General features: G+C 37.3%; 1 protein-coding gene across 1 annotated transcript; it reads left to right on the plus strand.

The window, feature by feature from the left end:
• The first annotated feature begins 1,607 nt into the window (after positions 1–1,607).
• Positions 1,608–5,983, plus strand: LOC121886795 (microfibril-associated glycoprotein 4-like). Its single transcript, XM_042397126.1, has 6 exons — positions 1,608–1,729; positions 2,626–2,781; positions 4,397–4,435; positions 4,522–4,618; positions 4,719–4,886; positions 5,413–5,983. The coding sequence occupies exons 1-6, from the start codon at positions 1,724–1,726 to the stop codon at positions 5,667–5,669; spliced, it is 723 nt and encodes a 240-aa protein (XP_042253060.1). The 5' UTR covers positions 1,608–1,723; the 3' UTR covers positions 5,670–5,983.
• Positions 5,984–21,655: the final 15,672 nt, after the last annotated feature.

Consider the following 21,655-nt stretch of genomic DNA (forward strand, 5'->3'; position numbering starts at 1 on the left):
GACTATTTCACAAATCACTGTGAGACTTGGTTGGGTGTACAGTGAGAATAACCAGGGGGAGCCTGAGGAGCTCCTGTGCTGAGGGTGAGAGGTTGTGAGGTTAAGTTATTAACCTTCACCCTCTGTGGCCTGTTCCACAGGAAGCTCCCAGTCCAGTGGCATATGGTCCAAAAATTTGGACATGAACATTGAAATTTACTTTGAGTACACTGATGGAATTAAAGGCAGAACTGAAGTCTATGAACAGGATGCGTGTGTAGGTGATTCCAGGCGTTGCAGGGCGGGGTGGAGTGCTATGCTTACTGCATCCACAACAGATCGGTTGGCTTACAAAGCAAACTGATGGGTCCATCAGTGGGGAGGTGCAGGATATCAAATATGACAGAATGATGCGCTCAAATGCTTTCATGGCCACAGATGTTAGGACAACTGGTCTGAAGTCACTGAGGCAGGTAATCTTTGAGGACTTTGTTGATTTAGACAGTACAACAAAAAATGTCTCTGTCAAAGTTGAAACCAGATCTACACCCTTTGGTTAATAAGATGTGTTTTCAAATGACGCTGACAGAATTTTATCTGTTGTACAGGTGATGTCACAGACACAAACACTTATATTATCAACTTTAATATTTAAGGAAATAATTAGTTAAAATGTTTATTGTTGAGGCTGCTTGGGTGGATTCCTTGAACATAAATCACTTCAGATTGTTCCTCAAACATATATAATAATATATCAGTCAGAGGGACCAAACCACTACTTTTACTGTAATACTTTAACTACATCAAACTCATAATACTTATGTACTTTTACTGTAGTAGGATTTTTCATGCAGGACTTTTACTTGTAATGGAGTATTTTTACATTGCCGTATTTGTATTTTTACTGTAGTAAAGGATCTGAATACTTCTTCCAGCACTGTCTATGCATTTACACATAGAACATGAATATAAATAAAAAACTTGTATATTCCTTTATCATTGAAGGATAAGTCTGGTCTATATTTTTCTTCTTCTTAACAAATCCCATGTGCATGTTGATGTTGTATTGGCTCTGCTAATGTGGTTTGTTTACAAGGAGAAAATCCAGATGTATACATTAAAATCCATGCAAAGTTACTTAAACTTAATAGGAGCAAATTTATAATAAATGTCCCAAAACAACAACTGCTCCTGTGACAAGTTAAAAGTATGATACACTAATGGTCTGTTACAAGTTTAAAAAGACATTAAAGTCATGGATCTGTAATAAGATAAAACTGCTGTGATAAGGTTAAAAAGATCATACAGTCATGAGAAATAATTCATAAGGTGTTTGAAAACTGTTTAAAAACAGTAAAAACTCATCATGTTAAAAAGGGTTCAAATGCAACAAAGTCTTTAATTCATTTCATCATTTATTTCATTTTTTATAGTTAAAAGTTAAGTTATATTAGTATTATCAGTGATCTGCAAAGTAGTCTTAGTCTGCCAGCCTGAGATCTATTGCTTTTGTCTCCACCCACATAACCAGAAAAATCAAGTAGTCTAAGTAAGATGTACAGTAGACCTACTACATGACACTCCTACAGTACTACAGACACGCCTACTACATGGTGAGGCTGGTTAGATTTAGGCAGACCCACTGAAAGAATCTCTAAGATATAAATACAGCTCAGAAACATCAGAGCATCCAGACTGATTGACATTAAGATTTTCATCAGATCACCTCAGCTGAACTCTGAAGATGAAGGTAAGTTTGTGACTTTATACTGAATAAATATTGATTAGTAGTTTCAGTATGTTGAAGGACAGGTTCACAACTTTTCAGGTCTGTGTTAAAACAACAGTCAGGAGCCCAAATGAACATTGAAACCTGTTTTTCTTGCTGTAATCATTCCTCCTGTTCATACTGACCATTAGAAGATCCCTTCATAATGACCTTACAATGGAAGTGATGGGAGACAAAATCCACTGTCCTCTTTCCCTTTATCTGAAGCCAATATGAAGCTTCAGCGTCCAAATGAGTCAAATCAAGTAGATATCTTTCAATGTTACAGTCTTTTTAGTGCCAAAGTCCCTCTTTTTGTTACTATACTTCCACCTGCAGCTCAACAGGGAAACACTGTCCGAGGAAACACAAAGAGGGAATTTGATGCTAAAAAGACTGTAAATGTGTCAGATATCCACTTGATATGACTAACTCAGACTGCTGAAGCTGAATAGAAGCTTCACATCAACTTTTAAATGACTGTGTGGACGCACTATGGATTTTGGCCTCCATCACTTACATTGAAAGCACATTTGAGGGGGATCTTTTAATAGTCAGTTCAAGGCAGTGCAAAGACATTTGGGGGGGCAGGTGGTCAAGCAAAAAAAAAAAAAACACTTATAACTGAATACATGAATTCACATTACACGTCTACAAACACACATAACATCAATTTTACAATCAATTGATGTTATGTGTGTTGGGGTATATCTGTGCATGTGGCTGAGCCAGTATGAACAGGAGGAATGATTACAGCGAGGAAAACCTCTTTCACTGTTCATATGGACACCTGACTGCTGTTTAAAGACACTTGATAAATTGTGAAACCGTCCTTTAACAGCCTCTGTTCTGTGTCTGCTGCTGTGTTTCTGTTGCAGCTGGTTTCAGTGGTTCTCCTCCTGCTGGCTCCAGCGTTGACCTCCTGCTTCTCTCTCTTCCTCCCGCTGGACTGCAGTGACATCTATCACCATGACAAAAGCCGACCCAGTGGAGTTTACACCATCCATCCCATCGGAGCCACGTCTGCTGTCCAGGTACACTTCATCCTCTCTGGGACTCAGTTAGAAGATGTTGGTTCATATATGAGTCACCATGTAAAGACAGTTCAGGTTGATTCTGCTAAACCAGCAGATTTAAGTGGAGGTAGTCGTGTTACTGGTTGGATACACAGACTGTATATAAAGATTGAAACAGTTCTGACACTTTTAAATGAAGAGGGCTGCCAGTCAGAGTCACATCTGACAAATAATAATTATAAAATAGAAAGAAAATAGCGCCGTCAAACCATAAAGCACTGAATGGTTTATGGCTGAAATACATTTCTGATCCGCTGCTACGTTATGAAGCATCCAGACCTCTCAGGTGGTCTGGATCACGTCTGCTTTCTGTCCCCAGAGTCAAAACTAAACCCGGAGAAGCAGCGTTCAGTTTTTATGCTCCACATATCTGAACAAACTCCCAGAAAACTGCAGGTCTGCTGCAACTCTCAGTTCTTTTAAATCACAGCTGAAGACTTTTCTGTTTGCCTTTTATTAAACCAAACATGAGAGTTAATATCTTACACTGCACTGTAACTTTTATTCTCCTGTTTTATCTCTTATTCTATTTTAGCTTCTTTTTATTTCCAAATTTAACACTTTTTTAATAGTATTTAAATGTCTTTTTACATTGCCTTATTGTTTAAATGTGCTGTACAAATAAACTTGCTTTGCTCTACAAAACAATAAATCAAACAGCAAGTAGCAATTAATTATATGTCACCAAAAACCAGCACTCCAAAAACAAACAGACCACAACTCAGTTCACTTTTCAATAAGTGTATTAAATCAAATAAGCAAAGCAATGTTGGTGTGTGTGTGTCTGTGTGTGTGTGTCTGAAAAACTCGTCCCACAGTCAATCAATCTTGTTCACAGCCACAAAAAGAAAGACAACTCAAAAGTCTGCTTCAGGTTTTACTGCAGAAAACAAATCAAACCAGGAAATCAAACTGAAATATCAGCGTCTGTTTTCACAGTTCGGTAACAGTGATTATTTACAATATATACAACGGGTACCGTCGGTCAGTCAGTAGTCAGTCAGGTTTGCAGCGGAGGTGTTACGCTGAGTTCTGTGTGCTCACAGAAGTGCATGCACCTCATGGGAGCACATGCAGCTAAAGGGAAAACTACCAGACATTGTAATGATTTTTAAGGCACACATTGTGCTACCTGAACAGGTATCATAATCAAGTAAGATTAAATTTAGTGAAATACTGCAACTACAGTCCGATTGATTGCGAGTCTCGGAGCCGGGAAGAGCAGCAGGTGAGCCTGTCAATCACAGCTGTCAATCAACGCCCACATGTCAGACATCAAAGCTACTATAAGTCTTCAAATTTCATTAACGGAGCAATAATTTCCAAAATGACCATCAACACACACCTATTAGAGGGTTTAAATTTAGAGACATGAGACCAGAAGGACTCGTTGAAAACATGATTGACTCAGTATTTCTAGAGAGAAGTTGAGGCTTTTTGAATGGGAGTCAGTTGGAGCAGCTGGATACTCTATCTTTAAAACACTTCAGACTCAAGACGTGGCAGCTGCTGATTGATTGAATGTAGTTTTAGCTAAAGGATCATATTTACTAATGAGTGTATTTGTGTGTAGGTGTACTGTGACATGGACTCAGTAGGAGGACGTTGGACGGTGAGTTTTTTAACTGAAGTCATCAATTCACAGCCAAGTGGTTTTCAGTATCTTGTGTGTTTATTGAGTTAGTCCCCCCCCCTCAGGTGTTCCAGAGGAGGATGGACGGCTCGGTGAACTTCTACAGGCCCTGGGATCACTACAAGAAGGGCTTTGGTAGCGCTGCTGGAGAGTACTGGCTCGGTGAGAAATGAAACCAAACTAACAGTCATGTGACTTCATGAAACTGTTCATAAAAACAAACATTAAACTCTGATGTGACTTCATGTTTGTATGTTTTCAGGTCTTGAGAATCTCTTCCATCTGACTCGGAGGAAGAAGGTTGAGCTGCTGGTCGACATGGAGGACTTCAATGGAAAAAAAGTGTTTGCTCGTTACTCCTTGTTCTCCATTGAATCAGAGTTCTACGGATACAGACTGCATGTGTCTGGATTCAAAAATGGAGGAGCAGGTCAGTTACTGTTAGCAGGTAGTAGTTTTGTTTTTCTGATGTTTAGTTTCCACATGGAGACACTGAAGATTTCTGTCCTTATATTGGATTATTTGTGTGATTCCTTCAGCTAAAGACAGATTCACAAAGATTTTCAAGTCAGTAACAACAAATCTGTGGTCTGTTCATGTTTTATTAATTACATGGAAGCTTTGGTTTTTCTAAACACATTTAAAGGAAAACAATGTAAATGAAGCCCAGCAGGTTTCAAGTGTTTATGTCCGTTGGACCTTTTGCAGTTCTTGTCTACATGACATACTGTATGTTGTTATGTTACAGTAGCAGCAGCAGATGCAGTACTAGTAGTACTAGAAGTATTTGTACAAGTGGTAGCCATAGCAGTAGTACTGAATTAGTAGTGAAATTTGTAGTGTTAATAAGTTAATAGTTATATAATATTATTATTAGTTATATAACATTATATAATATGATGTCATTAGCAGTAGTGTTGTGATCAGACACTTGTTGTTTTCTTGTGTTTATGTAGGAGACTCCCTGAGTAATCACAACAGACAGAAGTTCTCCACCTTCGACAAAGACCAGGACTCCAGCAGCAACAACAACTGTGCCCAACTCTTCATGGGGGGGTTCTGGTTCAACAGCTGTTACAAAGCAAACCCCAACGGGGTTTATGGCTGGGGGGCTTATAGCTCCATCCTTTATACAGGAGTGGATTGGAACCGCTGGAAGGGCGCTAACTACTCTCTGAAGACCATCAGCATGAAGATTCGTCCTGTGCAGTAATTCTCCAGAACGAACAAACAGCAGAATATCTGTTGATCTCTTTCTTTCTTTCTCTCTGATCTAGTCTGTAACTTCACATATACTTCAAATAAATATTTCCAGCATCAATAAAAGTCAGATGTAGAGTGTGTTTGTGAGCAGCTGCTGGGTGTAAAGTCTTGTGTCAAACAGCTGTTGGTGTAGAGAAATGATTGGACAGGTGGGGAACTTAGTGGAGGATCCAGAGGAACAAATACAGAGCAGCTTCCATCAGAAACATCACATGACATCACTGAAGTGATGAAGAACCAAATGACAGATGGAGTTGACTTGTATTGGAGCTAAAAGCAGCTTGAACTCTGCTGAAATGAACATGTTCCACCACTAGATGTCTCTGTTGTCTGTATTAGTTCCATCTAGTTGTATCCACAGACTGACTGTATATCTGAGCTTTCAGCAGGACACAAACTACACATGAACCCTCACACTGTCACATGATGTTACTGTTTGTTGAGTGTTTGCTTTGGATGTTCTTGGCTGCAGAAGGAGAGAACGTCACTGTGTGAGAAAGTTTTGGTTGGTTTTCTCTTCACACTCTGCTGGTTAAGATGTTACCTTCAGTCTGCTAAACACACACTTTAAAGTCAAACTAACTGGTTTCAACAGAGTGTTTGGTGGAGGTTTGACTCTCTGATGTGAATCATTATCTGCTGCACGCTCACAATTACCTCACCTGTTGAGTCAATCGGTGCAGAAATAAGAGGCTGAGGGAGATGAATAACCAGGTTTCTCATGTTCTTTGTAAACAGCCTGAATATGATCAAAACCAGAATACTAATGTGCATGTAAACATACTCAATGTCAGGTGAAAACTCATGTGACCTGTCTGATGTCATGCACGTATGGCAACAGGTTTAAAATCTCTAATTGACCAGGGATCCATAACTATTTCAACTTTGATTTTAAGCATATTTATGAGCAGCAAATAATGGCTTTACAGCTGCTTAAAGGACAGGTTCATAACCTTTCAAGTGCGTGTTAAAACAACAGTCAGGAGCCCAAATGAACATTGAAACATGTTTTTCTTGCTGTAATCATTCCTCCTGTTCATACTGACCATTAGAAGATCCCTTCATAATGCACTTAAATATTCAAGCATAGAAACTTGAATATTTCTTCATCATTTAAGGATAAGTCTGGTCCACATTTTTCGTCTTGTGGACAAATCCCATGTGCATGTTGACGTATTGTTGGCTCTGCTAATGTGGTTTGTCAACAAGGAGAAAAATCTAGAACTTAAAATCCACAGAAAGTTAAACTTTAATAGTTTCAAGTCTCTGCAGGTTGATTTTTCATAGAAATTAACTGAAAATAATGGCTGCCTGACAGGAAGAATAACAATATGAATACTGAACGATGATTTAGAAAGTGGTGATTTAGATAACAAGATGATTGATGATTTGTAACGAGCTAAAACATGAAAGAGCAGCAGTATAGTACTTTAAAACTTCCTCCTAATTAACTAATTATTCATCTCTTTTTATATTAATCAGATGTGGCTCTGAGCTGCTTCATCATGTGACTGACAGCTAAAGTAAATGAAGGGTGTTTATCCAACGCACCTCTCATTCATACACACTCCAGCCTGTTATTTGCACTGGGGATGGGGGGGCTTCCATTTAGAAAGGTTGGCCCAACCAACCAGAACTTGATGTTCACATTTGGTTTGGATCGCCATGACAACACACAACCAATCATGACAGCTCATTTAGATTGTAAGAATCAGAGCTATTGATATGTTGATTGACAGTGAGATGGACCAATCGGTGGGTGTAGCAGCCTCACTTGAACAGCTGGCAGTGAAGGGGTTAATGTGAATCAAATGAAGTGACAGGAAAGAGTAAGATGCAAACTAGATTAGCAAGAATTTCTACTGTAGAAAAAATATTTAACAGTAAAATATTAAATAATTTTAATTTGCCTTAAAATAATACTGGAAAATGTGACGTTGAGTGGAAGAGATAATGTTTTACATTTGTGATGAACAATTTTCATTCAGCAGTAGCTCAGACTGTTGCTTGAATGTACTTCAGTTTGAACAGTCAGCTGTTATATGTTATATTTAATATTATTAGTAGACGGCTGGTAATAAACTTAGTCGTTCATTTAATATGCAATATGCAGTAAGTACTGATTGAGTGTGTAGTCGGCAGTATGTTAGTATGTGATTTTGAACACAGCTGTTCTCTCTGTCTCCTTTTACAGAGATTCATGTCTTCATTCATTCAGTTTGTATCAAAGCTCATTCATTAGTGAAGGTTTACTGTCTGTCAGAATCTAAATCCTGGTTGGATATTAGTTTGTTACTCAGGACTTTCTAAAGTTACCACCTTTATACACATCAGTCATTTCTTTGAACAGCAGTTTTTTCTCTCACAGTTAAATATTACACAGTGTGAATTCATCCTCAGCTCAGAATCAAACCTCTGTGTCCTTCTGTTATAACTCTGAGACTCTGTCAGTTTGTTAGAGCAGCTCCTGACCTGAAATCTTTACTGCACATAATGTGTAATCTCAGTTTAAATTTAAACAATCAGTATGAAGCTTTAGACACAGAGGATCAATGAATAATTATCTCTATCACTCATGATGTGATTGGTCCACTGATGGAACATCATTCTTATAATATTTGAGATTATATGTTAATATCTCTGAGTGAGCAGGATCGTGGTGCAGCTGCAGAATGTAGTTTGAAAGTGAGTTTTTTAAATAAGGAGCAAAGTCTGAACGTGTTTCAACAGCATTTCAGTGACAATGTTTAAATTTACACATTTGTTGAAGCAGCTGAAATAAAATCACTGAATGATGTTGAGCTGAGATACAAATAGACGTCTAAACATTTAAAATTTATAATATTTTAAACTTTATGCCTTTTCAAGTGCAAATCAGCAAACACATTATTACTGATCAGACTGTGAGCTCGTTTTTGTCTTTGTTTAGCACCTTTTAAACTGGCCTTGCCCCACATGCATGCTATCAAACAGCTATATTGATTGATTTGTTTATATATTACACATACATAAGTAAGTAAGTAAAGTTTATTTAGATGGCACCTTTCAGACAACAGTCACAAAGTGCTTCACAGTCAAATAAATAAAACAAAGATAAACAACAGATTAAACACACAAGAGGAAACAGACATAAAACACAAGTTAAAACATAAAATACCACATGCTACCTAAACGCCTGTCTGAACAGATGGATTTGAACTGCTTTTTAAAAGAGTCCAGAGACCTCATTTACTTATTGGGAGACTATTACAAAGCTTAGCTACTGCTGACTGGAAAGCACAATCTCCTGGAGTCTTAAAACGTGTCTGAGGGACCCTCAGAAGACCCTCAGAAGACCCTCAAGACCCTCAAGACCCTCAGAAGACCTTCAGAAGACCCTCAGAAGACCCTGGTTAGAGGACCTGAGGGCTTGGCTCGTGGTGTGGGGGTGCAGAAGGTCCACGATATAATGTTAAACTGGGCCATGTAGGGCTCTATAAGTCATCTCCAAGATTTTAAGATGAATTGTGAAATGAACAGGAAACCAGTGCAGAGAGGTTAAAATGGGTGTAATGTTTGACCTTCTGTTGGATCGTGTTAAAAGCGTCACAGAAACATTTTGGACGGTTTGTAAACGGTCCAATGAAGATTTATTAAGGCAGGAAAAAATAGACAAAAAGACATGATGGCTTACATTCTACTTTTTAACTTTATTATTATTATTATTATTATTATTATTATTATTATTATTCAGTGGGATTTATCTTCCCTCTTATGTTACATTCATGTTTTTTTTTTTTTTACATGTTTTTGTTCATTTTATGTCTATTTTTATGTAAAACACTCAGTGATTGTAATGTCTTTGTCTTTGTTGTTCAACACTTTGAGCAGCATTTCTTGTATGAAAGGTGCTATACAAACAAAGTTTATTATTACTATTATGATTATTATTACTATTAAAAGACAGTAGATAATAAGCACATGACAAATCATAATGAACACTTTCACAGATTGAAGAGAACATTTTAAAACACTGAGTTTCCATGACAGAAGTGTCCTGTTATGATGGATTCAGTGTTCTCTGTCTTAGCTATCAGACATTTTCTATAAATCTCTCCTAAACAAAAATCTCCACATTAAAAAGCCAACTTAACACATCAGACACCAAAACAAATCAGGATTCTTTGACTGAATCTTTTGAACAAATAATTTCTGGAGTCACTGTACAAAGGACAACAGACAACAGCGAGATAAAAAACATGTAGACGTTACTCTTCAGGAATACCTTTATATCTGCCTGCCTCAGCTGCCAAGTACCTGTTCTTAACTGGTGACAAGTGACAGGAAAGAGTCTGAAGACAAACTCACTGATGAGCAGCTGAGATTATACTGCTGTTACCGTGGCAACATCACAACAGTTATTGCGACATACAGCAGTGAAGCTGCAGAGCTGTTTGTGTGTTTGTGTCATTTGGGTCTGAGGAGCAACTTTCTGTTTGAAGGGGGTTAAACAGCGATCAGACCCTCGGACACCAAGCTGTCCCAAACCAGTCAGGTCCCCTAAACCCCCTCAACCACCAGGACCTGGTCTGAGAGGGTCCCATCATTCAGAGCTATGCTTGGTTTTAGATTGGTGGATGAAATAAAAGAAACATGATAGAAGATAAATAAATAAATATGCAGACCAGTCAGTTTTAATGTTGTTCATTTTAGCACTTTTATTCTTTGTTGCTGTGTTTTTATGTGATTCTATGTGAATATTATTATTATCATTATTATTATTATTTTTATTATTATTATTATTATTAAGTGTTGCCAGGTTTTGACCTCTTCAGACTTTTTTCCTTCTCTATGCACCTTGGTAGCAGGTGAAGTTTTTCTCAAAAATCTGACTCCTCACACAGTTAAAAGAAAGAACTGTAAATGAGAACATACTGTATGTTGTTATGTTACAGTAGCAGCAGCAGATGCAGTAACAGTAGTACTAGAAGTACAAGTGGTAGCAGAGTACCCATACATACAGTAGTACTAGTTGCAAGTTTAATAGTTATATAACATTATATAATATGGTGTCATTAGCAGTAGTGTTGTGATCAGACACTTGTTTTCTTGTGTTTTTGTAGGAGACGCCCTGAGTTCTCCAGAAGTTCTCCTCCTTTGACAAAGATCGGAACTCCTCCACAAACATGAACTGTTCCAAACTCTACTTGGTGACGCTCAGGTATGAGGACCATCACTATGCAAACCCCAGCAGGGTTTATCACTGGAGGGCTGATGATACTATACATGGTGTAGGAGTGGTGTGGTCCCACTGGAAGGGCTTTAACTACTCCTTGAAGACCATCAGCATGGATCTGAGTACTTTCATGGCCACAGATGTTAGGGCAACGGGTCTGAAGTCAATGAGGCAGGTAATCTTTGAGGACTTTGGCACAGGAGTAAGGGACTTTACATTTGTACTTTTTAATCTGTGTGTACACAAACACACCTGTTGATTTTGACAGTACGACAAAAAATGTCCCTGCCAAATATGACACCAGACCTATGCCCTTTGTCAACAGGATGTGCTTTCAAATGACTGAATTTATCTGTTGTATAGGTGATGTCACAGACACAAACACTAGAACTAGAAACTAGAATTTAGGTTTATTTCTAAATATGTTGTTGCCTGCTGATAAATGAGATGTTTGTTGATTTGTGTCTTTAAAGGTTTGATTTTGTTTTTGCTGTTTGTTTCCTGAATTTGTTTTTTAACATTTGTTCATTTCTGTGGTTGTTACAGTTTGTTTTTGTTTTGATTTTGTCTTTTAACTTATAAAAAAGAAACTGTGGATGTCTATTGTGGATCAAAATGTACACATGTTAGGCCTTTAATAACCTGTGAGGTTCAGTTCTTCTGAGGTTAATGTTCAGCTCTTGTTCTTCTGTTGGAGCATGAACTGACTGCACTGGACTAAACTAGCTAACTGTATATAAAGTAGTGTAAACTAGCTCCACCTCCAGCAGCTACAACAGTAACATGCTGCTCTAACACTGATGCTTCACTATTAATAATCTAATGATGTCATATATAATAATATATCAGTCAGAGGGACCAAACCACTACTTTTATTGCAATACTTTAACTACATCAAGCTCATAATACTTATGTACTTTTGTTGCAATACTTTAACTACATCAAGCTCATAATACTTATGTACTTTTGTTGCAATAGTTTAACTACATCAAGCTCATAATACTTATGTACTTTTACTGTATTAGGATTTTTCATGCAGGACTTTTACTTGTAATGGACTATTTTGACATTGTTGTTTTGGTGCTTTTACTGAAGCATTTGTTTTTTGGAATTTGATGACCTGGAAATGAGAACAGGTTGGTCGTTTCAGCCCTAACCCTAACCCAAGCACTTCAGGCCTTCCTCCAAGCCTGTAGTAATGCCCTATATGTCCGCAGTATTGTAATCTCTGAAGGTGATTCAGTTTAGTCACTATTTCCACTAAAACAAACAAACAAACAAACAAAAAGCTTTGTTTTATATTGTGGTGTATTTTCATTAAATGTCATTGGTGTGCTTAAAGACAATATTAAGCTATGCAGATTGATTTTATACGTTTACAAGCAATAAGGGCTAGTGTGATACAATTTGTATTGGTGTAGTTATAATCTCATGAACCATATTTAATCACAATGTACGTATAGAGGCACGGTAGAAGAATCATAATCATACACTGGAGAAATTTGAGTGTGTTTGTATTACAAGTCACTTTGCTTGGGTCTGTGTTAAAGTCTTCACCTTTTTTTAAAAAATACTCTCTGGAGGAGATCAAGAAATAAGGGTGTAAAATGACTAGTTTAACTTATAAAAAAATAAAAGGCCAGAAGACAACTTGGCAATAATGGTGTAAAATGATTCCCAATACTTATATAACAATTAAATATAACCAGGTAGAATTGAATATGCCAGTACATATCCTCAAACAGCTCAAAACCTGAAGAGTTTTGACCAACAACGAGTGACGGAGATAAAATTAACAGAATTATTGGCCAAAAATTAGGGAGGGTGGACGATAGGTGTGACCTATGCCGACCCAAGGGAATAAAAACTACACCCAGAAGGAAAAACCTTCGGAGCGATTTGGTTCGTTGTAAAAGTGCTAATTTGCTCCCCTTTTTTGCCGGCATTAAAGAACACTTTGCTGCTTGGACCTCTGACTCCCTTTTTAAGATAGTTTTTTGATCTGGAATATTTTCCTTCAACAATCTGACACAACAATATCTTGGTCCTTCAAAGTGCTCTGAAACTAGGTCTGGGATGGCTTGTGTCCATGAAATGAGCAAATTAAAACTGTGTCATAGAGCTAAAGCAAATACATCATTGGAAAGGTTTCGACCTGGAGAGTAACATATGTCAGGATGAAGATTCTACATGGCTCCTGCTGTGAAATACTGACCTTTGAACCTTGACCTTTGTGCATATTTGAAGGCTTTTAATTCAGCATCATAAGTTTTCCAATTCTAGGAAAAACATTAATATTTAAAAAACCCTACAATTCCTCAGAGCAGTGCCACGCAGCTTGATACAAATCAGCACCACAGTTGTTCTTCCAGTTTGTAAAATAGGTTGTAAATATAGGGTCATAAAATAATATATCTACTGAATATATCAAATATCTAGTAAAGCCGAACTACTTATTAAACTGCATCTAGATCATCTATATCAAGAAAAAGTAAAGATGTTGGTTCATTTCAATTCAATTCAATTCATCCCTAGGGCACTGTAAAATCTACTTTTTTATTGAATGAACATCAAACAGTTACAACTACATGGTTTTATGATACCAGTGTTCATAGCAACCACCATAGCAACGATAGAAAGCCTACAAGAATCTCTGTAATAAGTCACAAATTAAATATCATATACATTCACTGAATGAAGATTATGAAAATAAATTGCACATTTCTTGCTAAAAATGTTATCAAAATGCATTTTAATGCCGAAACTATCTAAAGTATTGCATTTTCCATTGAGAATAAAAGGAATGGCAGCCATTTTGTTCGTTTGAGCAGAGAGAAACTGGACAGTCATGTGATGTGGACACAGGCCAAAAGAAGAGAATCGGCCAAAAACACAAAGCAAAACAAAACATAGGCATCTATCTATCTATCTATATATCTATCTATCTATGTCAGGTTGGGGAAGCAGGAGTGGACCCAAATGCAGAGGCCGGAATGCAGATTTGATGAAAAAAATCTCCTTTAATCGTGGAGGGTCATGAACAGGAAAACAGAGCTGAACAGAACTAGCAGACCAAACAAAACGAATGATCCAACAAAGACTCAACTCAAAACCAGACCTTAAATACAGACTAAACTAATCAGGGAATGGGGAACAGGTGAAAAGACACAAGGGCAGGCTGGGAGTGATTGGCTGAGGGAAACGCAGGAAGCAGGGCAGGGCTGACGAGACTGATACAGGGCAGGTGAGGAGGACTACATGAACACACAAGGGAAACACAGTAAAAAAACCAAAACCCAGAAAACACAATACTCTAAATACAACCCACACCAACCTATCCAAGAACCATCATGAACCTAAACTAAAGTATACAACACACCAGGCTAAACAACAAAAGGCAGTCCAAACCCACCACCCAAACATAACAAGAAAACCCATATGAACGGAAGGACTAAACAGAAGTGCAAACCAGGAGACCCCAAAGAACACAAGAACATAAAAAGAGCAAAAAACACACAAAGTCCAGGCAGGGTGTGACAGTCTATCTATCTATCTATCTATCTATCTATCTATCTATCTATCTATCTATCTATCTATCTATATGTAAGATGGATAGATTGATAGATTGATAGATTGATAGATCAATCAATCAATCAATCAATTTTTATTTATATAGCGCCATATCACAACAAAAGTCATCTCAAGGCACTTTTCACATAGAGCAGGTCAAGACCGTACTCTTTAATTTACAGAGACCCAACAATTCCCCCATGAGCAAGCCCAAATACCCCTGTGCTTATTGGCTCGCAAATAATAAATAAATAAACAATAAATAAATAAATGAATAATAATAATAATAATAATAATAATAATAATAATAACAATAATAATAATAATAACAATAATAATAATAATAATCATCATCATCATCATAAAAATAATAACTTGAAAAGTAGGCCTACAAATAAATCCAACATACAAAGGTAGAGGGGTTACGTCGGGCAGCTCGGGTTCTGGAAGTTATCCCATACATTTAAAAAAAACAACAACTTTTTATTTATGCTATTTTTTTCTTTTTTTTTTCTTTTTTAACAAAAAAGAGGTGTAATAACAATTGTCATACAAAAACAGTAAAAGAAGAAAAAGTAATCCATTCATTTTCCTAGATGAACTGTTTCATGTCCAAAAATTTGGTTTAGACTTTGAGTACACTGATGGAATTAAAGGCAGAACTGAAGTCTATGAACAGGATGCGCGTGTAGGTGATTCCAGGCGTTGCAGGGCGGGGTGGAGTGCTATGCTTACTGCATCCACAACAGATCGGTTGGCTTGCAAAGCAAACTGATGGGTCCATCAGTGGGGAGGTGCAGGATTTCAAATATGACAGAATGATGCGCTCAAATGCTTTCATGGCCACAGATGTTAGGACAACTGGTCTGAAGTCATTGAGGCAGGTAATCTTTGAGGACTTTGTTGATTGGAAAGGTTTCGACCTGGAGAGTAACATATGTCAGGATGAAGATTCTACATGGCTCCTGCTGTGAAATACTGACCTTTGAACCTTGACCTTTGTGCATATTTGAAGGCTTTTAATTCAGCATCATAAGTTTTCCAATTCTAGGAAAAACATTAATATTTAAAAAACCCTACAATTCCTCAGAGCAGTGCCACGCAGCTTGATACAAATCAGCACCACAGTTGTTCTTCCAGTTTGTAAAATAGGTTGTAAATATAGGGTCATAAAATAATATATCTACTGAATATATCAAATATCTAGTAAAGCCGAACTACTTATTAAACTGCATCTAGATCATCTATATCAAGAAAAAGTAAAGATGTTGGTTCATTTCAATTCAATTCAATTCATCCCTAGGGCACTGTAAAATCTACTTTTTTATTGAATGAACATCAAACAGTTACAACTACATGGTTTTATGATACCAGTGTTCATAGCAACCACCATAGCAACGATAGAAAGCCTACAAGAATCTCTGTAATAAGTCACAAATTAAATATCATATACATTCACTGAATGAAGATTATGAAAATAAATTGCACATTTCTTGCTAAAAATGTTATCAAAATGCATTTTAATGCCGAAACTATCTAAAGTATTGCATTTTCCATTGAGAATAAAAGGAATGGCAGCCATTTTGTTCGTTTGAGCAGAGAGAAACTGGACAGTCATGTGATGTGGACACAGGCCAAAAGAAGAGAATCGGCCAAAAACACAAAGCAAAACAAAACATAGGCATCTATCTATCTATCTATATATCTATCTATCTATGTCAGGTTGGGGAAGCAGGAGTGGACCCAAATGCAGAGGCCGGAATGCAGATTTGATGAAAAAAATCTCCTTTAATCATGGAGGGTCATGAACAGGAAAACAGAGCTGAACAGAACTAGCAGACCAAACAAAACGAATGATCCAACAAAGACTCAACTCAAAACCAGACCTTAAATACAGACTAAACTAATCAGGGAATGGGGAACAGGTGAAGAGACACAAGGGCAGGCTGGGAGTGATTGGCTGAGGGAAACACAGGAAGCAGGGCAGGGCTGACGAGACTGATACAGGGCAGGTGAGGAGGACTACATGAACACACAAGGGAAACACAGTAACAAAACCAAAACCCAGAAAACACAATACTCTAAATACAACCCACACCAACCTGTCCAAGAACCATCATGAACCTAAACTAAAGTATACAACACACCAGGCTAAACAACAAAAGGCAGTCCAAACCCACCACCCAAACATAACAAGGAAACCCATATGAACGGAAGGACTAAACAGAAGTGCAAACCAGGAGACCCCAAAGAACACAAGAACATAAAGAGAGCAAAAAACACACAAAGTCCAGGCAGGGTGTGACAATCTATCTATCTATCTATCTATCTATCTATCTATCTATCTATCTATCTATCTATCTATCTATCTATCTATCTATCTATATGTAAGATGGATAGATTGATAGATTGATAGATTGATAGATCAATCAATCAATCAATCAATTTTTATTTATATAGCGCCATATCACAACAAAAGTCATCTCAAGGCACTTTTCACATAGAGCAGGTCAAGACCGTACTCTTTAATTTACAGAGACCCAACAATTCCCCCATGAGCAAGCCCAAATACCCCTGTGCTTATTGGCTCGCAAATAATAAATAAATAAATAATAAATAAATAAATTAATAATAATAACTTGAAAAGTAGGCCTACAAATAAATCCAACATACAAAGGTAGAGGGGTTACGTCGGGCAGCTCGGGTTCTGGAAGTTATCCCATACATTTAAAAAAACAACAACTTTTTATTTATCCTATTTTTTTCTTTTTTTTTCTTTCATAACGGCCTGTTTAAACATTTCCAACAGTTGTGTGAAACCAGCTGATCAGTTCATCAGTACAAACAAACTGTGTTGAAATAAAAAGTCTAGAGGACTGTGTAGGCTACATGATAAAGCTTTAGTCAACTAAGAGTCCCAAACTGCATTGCCTCAAGAAATCAGTCAAAGCTTCAAATTCTGTGAACTGCACAATTTATGGCTGAGCGAGTTTATTATACATACAAACAATATTTTCTTTACATTTCAATATACAGTACAGTGTTTTGTTCCTGATGGTAACCACCAATCTGCAGTACTACATAATGTTATACTGAATACAGGTTATGTCATGGCTTTAGCTGGATTCTTCACCATAGTAACGGTTGCTAAGGATCATGGGTAGGCTAATGTAGCTGCTATCATACAAAACTGACAAGAAACTTGATTTCTCAGCCTCTGATCTCCTGAGTCCTAACTGACAGAAAAAAATGTGCTGCAGGCACGAAACCTACTTTCAACTGAAATACATTAGTTTGAAAATCATGCTGACTGTCATGAAAAAAAGGAAAAATCATGTCCATGTACACAAATAGATAGAGTAAGTTTCGTGACTATTTCACAAATCACTGTGAGACTTGGTTGGGTGTACAGTGAGAATAACCAGGGGGAGCCTGAGGAGCTCCTGTGCTGAGGGTGAGAGGTTGTGAGGTTAAGTTATTAACCTTCACCCTCTGTGGCCTGTTCCACAGGAAGCTCCCAGTCCAGTGGCATATGGTCGGGTCAATGTTCATGTCCAAAAATTTGGTTTAGACTTTGAGTACACTGATGGAATTAAAGGCAGAACTGAAGTCTATGAACAGGATGCGTGTGTAGGTGATTCCAGGCGTTGCAGGGCGGGGTGGAGTGCTATGCTTACTGCATCCACAACAGATCGGTTGGCTTACAAAGCAAACTGATGGGTCCATCAGTGGGGAGGTGCAGGATATCAAATATGACAGAATGATGCGCTCAAATGCTTTCATGGCCACAGATGTTAGGACAACTGGTCTGAAGTCATTGAGGCAGGTAATCTTTGAGGACTTTGTTGATTTAGACAGTACAACAAAAAATGTCTCTGTCAAAGTTGAAACCAGATCTACACCCTTTGGTTAATAAGATGTGTTTTCAAATGACGCTGACAGAATTTTATCTGTTGTACAGGTGATGTTACAGAAATAAACACTTATATTATCAACTTTAATATTTAAGGAAATAATTAGTTAAACTGTTTATTGTTGAGGCTGCTTGGGTGGATTCCTTGAACATAAATCACTTCAGATTGTTCCTCAAACATATATAATAATATATCAGTCAGAGGGACCAAACCACTACTTTTACTGTAATACTTTAACTACATCAAACTCATAATACTTATGTACTTTTACTGTAGTAGGAATTTTCATGCAGGACTTTTACTTGTAATGGAGTATTTTTACATTGCTGTCTTTGTATTTTTACTGTAGTAAAGGATCTGAATACTTCTTCCAGCACTGTCTATGCATTTACACATAGAACATGAATATAAATAAAAAACTTGTATATTCCTTTATCATTGAAGGATAAGTCTGGTCTATATTTTTCTTCTTCTTAACAAATCCCATGTGCATGTTGATGTTCTATTGGCTCTGCTAATGTGGTTTGTTTACAAGGATAAAATCCAGATGTATACATTAAAATCCATGCAAAGTTACTTAAACTTAATAGGAGCAAATTTATAATAAATGTCCCAAAACAACAACTGCTCCTGTGACAAGTTAAAAGTATGATACACTAATGGTCTGTTACAAGTTTAAAAAGACATTAAAGTCATGGATCTGTAATAAGATAAAACTGCTGTGATAAGGTTAAAAAGATCATACAGTCATGAGAAACAATTCATAAGGTGTTTGAAAACTGTTTAAAAACAGTAAAAACTCATCATGTTAAAAAGGGTTCAAATGCAACAAAGTCTTTCATTCATTTCATTGTTTATTTCATTTTTTATAGTTAAAAGTTAAGTTATATTAGTATTATCAGTGATCTGCAAAGTAGTCTTAGTCTGCCAGCCTGAGATCTATTGCTTTTGTCTCCACCCACATAACCAGAAAAATCAAGTAGTCTAAGTAAGACGTACAATAGACCTACTACATGACACTCCTACAGTACTACAGACACGCCTACTACATGGTGAGGCTGGTTAGGTTTAGGCAGACCCACTGAAAGAATCTCTAGGATATAAATACAGCTCAGAAACATCAGAGCATCCAGACTGATTGACATTAAGATTTTCATCAGATCACCTCAGCTGAACACTGACAATGAAGGTAAGTTTGTGACTTTATACTGAATAAATATTGATCAGTAGTTTCAGTATGTTGAAGGACAGGTTCACAACTTTTCAGGTATGTGTTAAAACAACAGTCAGGAGCCCAAATGAACATTGAAACCTGTTTTTCTTGCTGTAATCATTCCTCCTGTTCATACTGACCATTAGAAGATCCCTTCATAATGAACTTACAATGGAAGTGATGGGAGACAAAATCCACTGTCCTCTTTCTGTACAAAAATATATTTCAAAGTTTATCTGAAGCTAATATGAAGCTTCAGCGTCCAAATGAGTTAAATCAAGTAGATATCTTTCAACTTTACAGTCTTTTTAGTGCCAAAGTTCCTCTTTTTGTTACTATACTTCCACCTGCAGCTCAACAGGGAAACACTGTCCGAGGAAACACAAAGAGGGAATTTGATGCTAAAAAGACTGTAAATGTGTCAGATATCCACTTGATATGACTAACTCAGACTGCTGAAGCTGAATAGAAGCTTCACATCAACTTTTAAATGACTGTGTGGACGCACTGTGGATTTTGGCCTCCATCACTTACATTGAAAGCACATTTGAAGGGGATCTTTTAATAGTCAGTTCAAGGCAGTGCAAAGACATGTGGGGGGGGCAGGTGGTCAAGCAAAAAAAACCAACACTTATAACTGAATACATGAATTCACATTACACGTCTACAAACACACGTAACATCAATTTTACAATCAATTGATGTTATGTGTGTGGGGGTCTATCTGTGCACGTGCCTGAGCCAGTATTAACAGGAGGAATGATTACAGCGAGGAAAACCTCTTTCACTGTTTATATGGACACCTGACTGCTGTTTGAAGACACTTGATAAATTGTGAAACCGTCCTTTAACAGCCTCTGTTCTGTGTCTGCTGCTGTGTTTCTGTTGCAGCTGGTTTCAGTGGTTCTCCTCCTGCTGGCTCCAGTGTTGACCTCCTGCTTATCTCTTGTCCTCCCGCTGGACTGCAGTGACATCTATCACCATGACAAAAGCCGACCCAGTGGAGTTTACACCATCTATCCCATCGGAGCCATGTCTGCTGTCCAGGTACACTTCATCGTCTCTGGGACTCAGTTAGAAGATGTTGGTTCATAGATGAGTCACCATGTGAAGACAGTTCAGGTTGATTCTACTAAACCAACTTTTAAATGAAGAGGGCTGCCAGTCAGAGTCACATCTGACAAATAATAATTATAAAATAGAAAGAAAATAGCGCCGTCAAACCATAAAGCACTGAATGGTTTATGGCTGAAATACATTTCTGATCCGCTGCTACGTTATGAAGCATCCAGACCTCTCAGGTGGTCTGGATCACGTCTGCTTTCTGTCCCCAGAGTCAAAACTAAACCCCGGAGAAGCAGCGTTCAGTTTTTATGCTCCACATATCTGAACAAACTCCCAGAAAACTGCAGGTCTGCTGCAACTCTCAGTTCTTTTAAATCACAGCTGAAGACTTTTCTGTTTGCCTTTTATTAAACCAAACGTGAGAGTTAATATCTTACGCTGCACTGTAACTTTTATTCTCCTGTTTTATCTCTTATTCTATTTTAGCTTCTTTTTATTTCCAAATTTAACACTTTTTTAATAGTATTTAAATGTCTTTTTACATTGCCTTATTGTTTAAATGTGCTGTACAAATAAACTTGCTTTGCTCTACAAAACAATAAATCAAACAGCAAGTAGCAATTAATTATATGTCACCAAAAACCAGCACTGCAAAAACAAACAGACCACAACTCAGTTCACTTTTCAATAAGTGTATTAAATCAAATAAGCAAAGCAATGTTGGTGTGTGTGTGTCTGTGTGTGTGTGTCTGAAAAACTCGTCCCACAGTCAATCAATCTTGTTCACAGCCACAAAAAGAAAGACAACTCAAAAGTCTGCTTCAGGTTTTACTGCAGATCCCCACAAAACAAATCAAACCAGGAAATCAAACTGAAATATCAGCGTCTGTTTTCACAGTTCAGTAAAAGTGATTATTTACAATATATACAACGGGTACCGTCGGTCAGTCAGTAGTCAG

This window comes from Thunnus maccoyii, chromosome 20, assembly GCF_910596095.1.
Source record: "Thunnus maccoyii chromosome 20, fThuMac1.1, whole genome shotgun sequence".
Lineage (NCBI taxonomy): Eukaryota > Metazoa > Chordata > Actinopteri > Scombriformes > Scombridae > Thunnus > Thunnus maccoyii.

Excerpts from the sequence above, each read along its gene's own strand:
- LOC121886795 (XM_042397126.1), top strand. Across the intron at positions 2,782-4,396 it reads GAGCCACGTCTGCTGTCCAG|GTGTACTGTGACATGGACTC; the intron begins GTACACTTCATC and ends ATTTGTGTGTAG. Across the intron at positions 4,887-5,412 it reads ATTCAAAAATGGAGGAGCAG|GAGACTCCCTGAGTAATCAC; the intron begins GTCAGTTACTGT and ends GTGTTTATGTAG.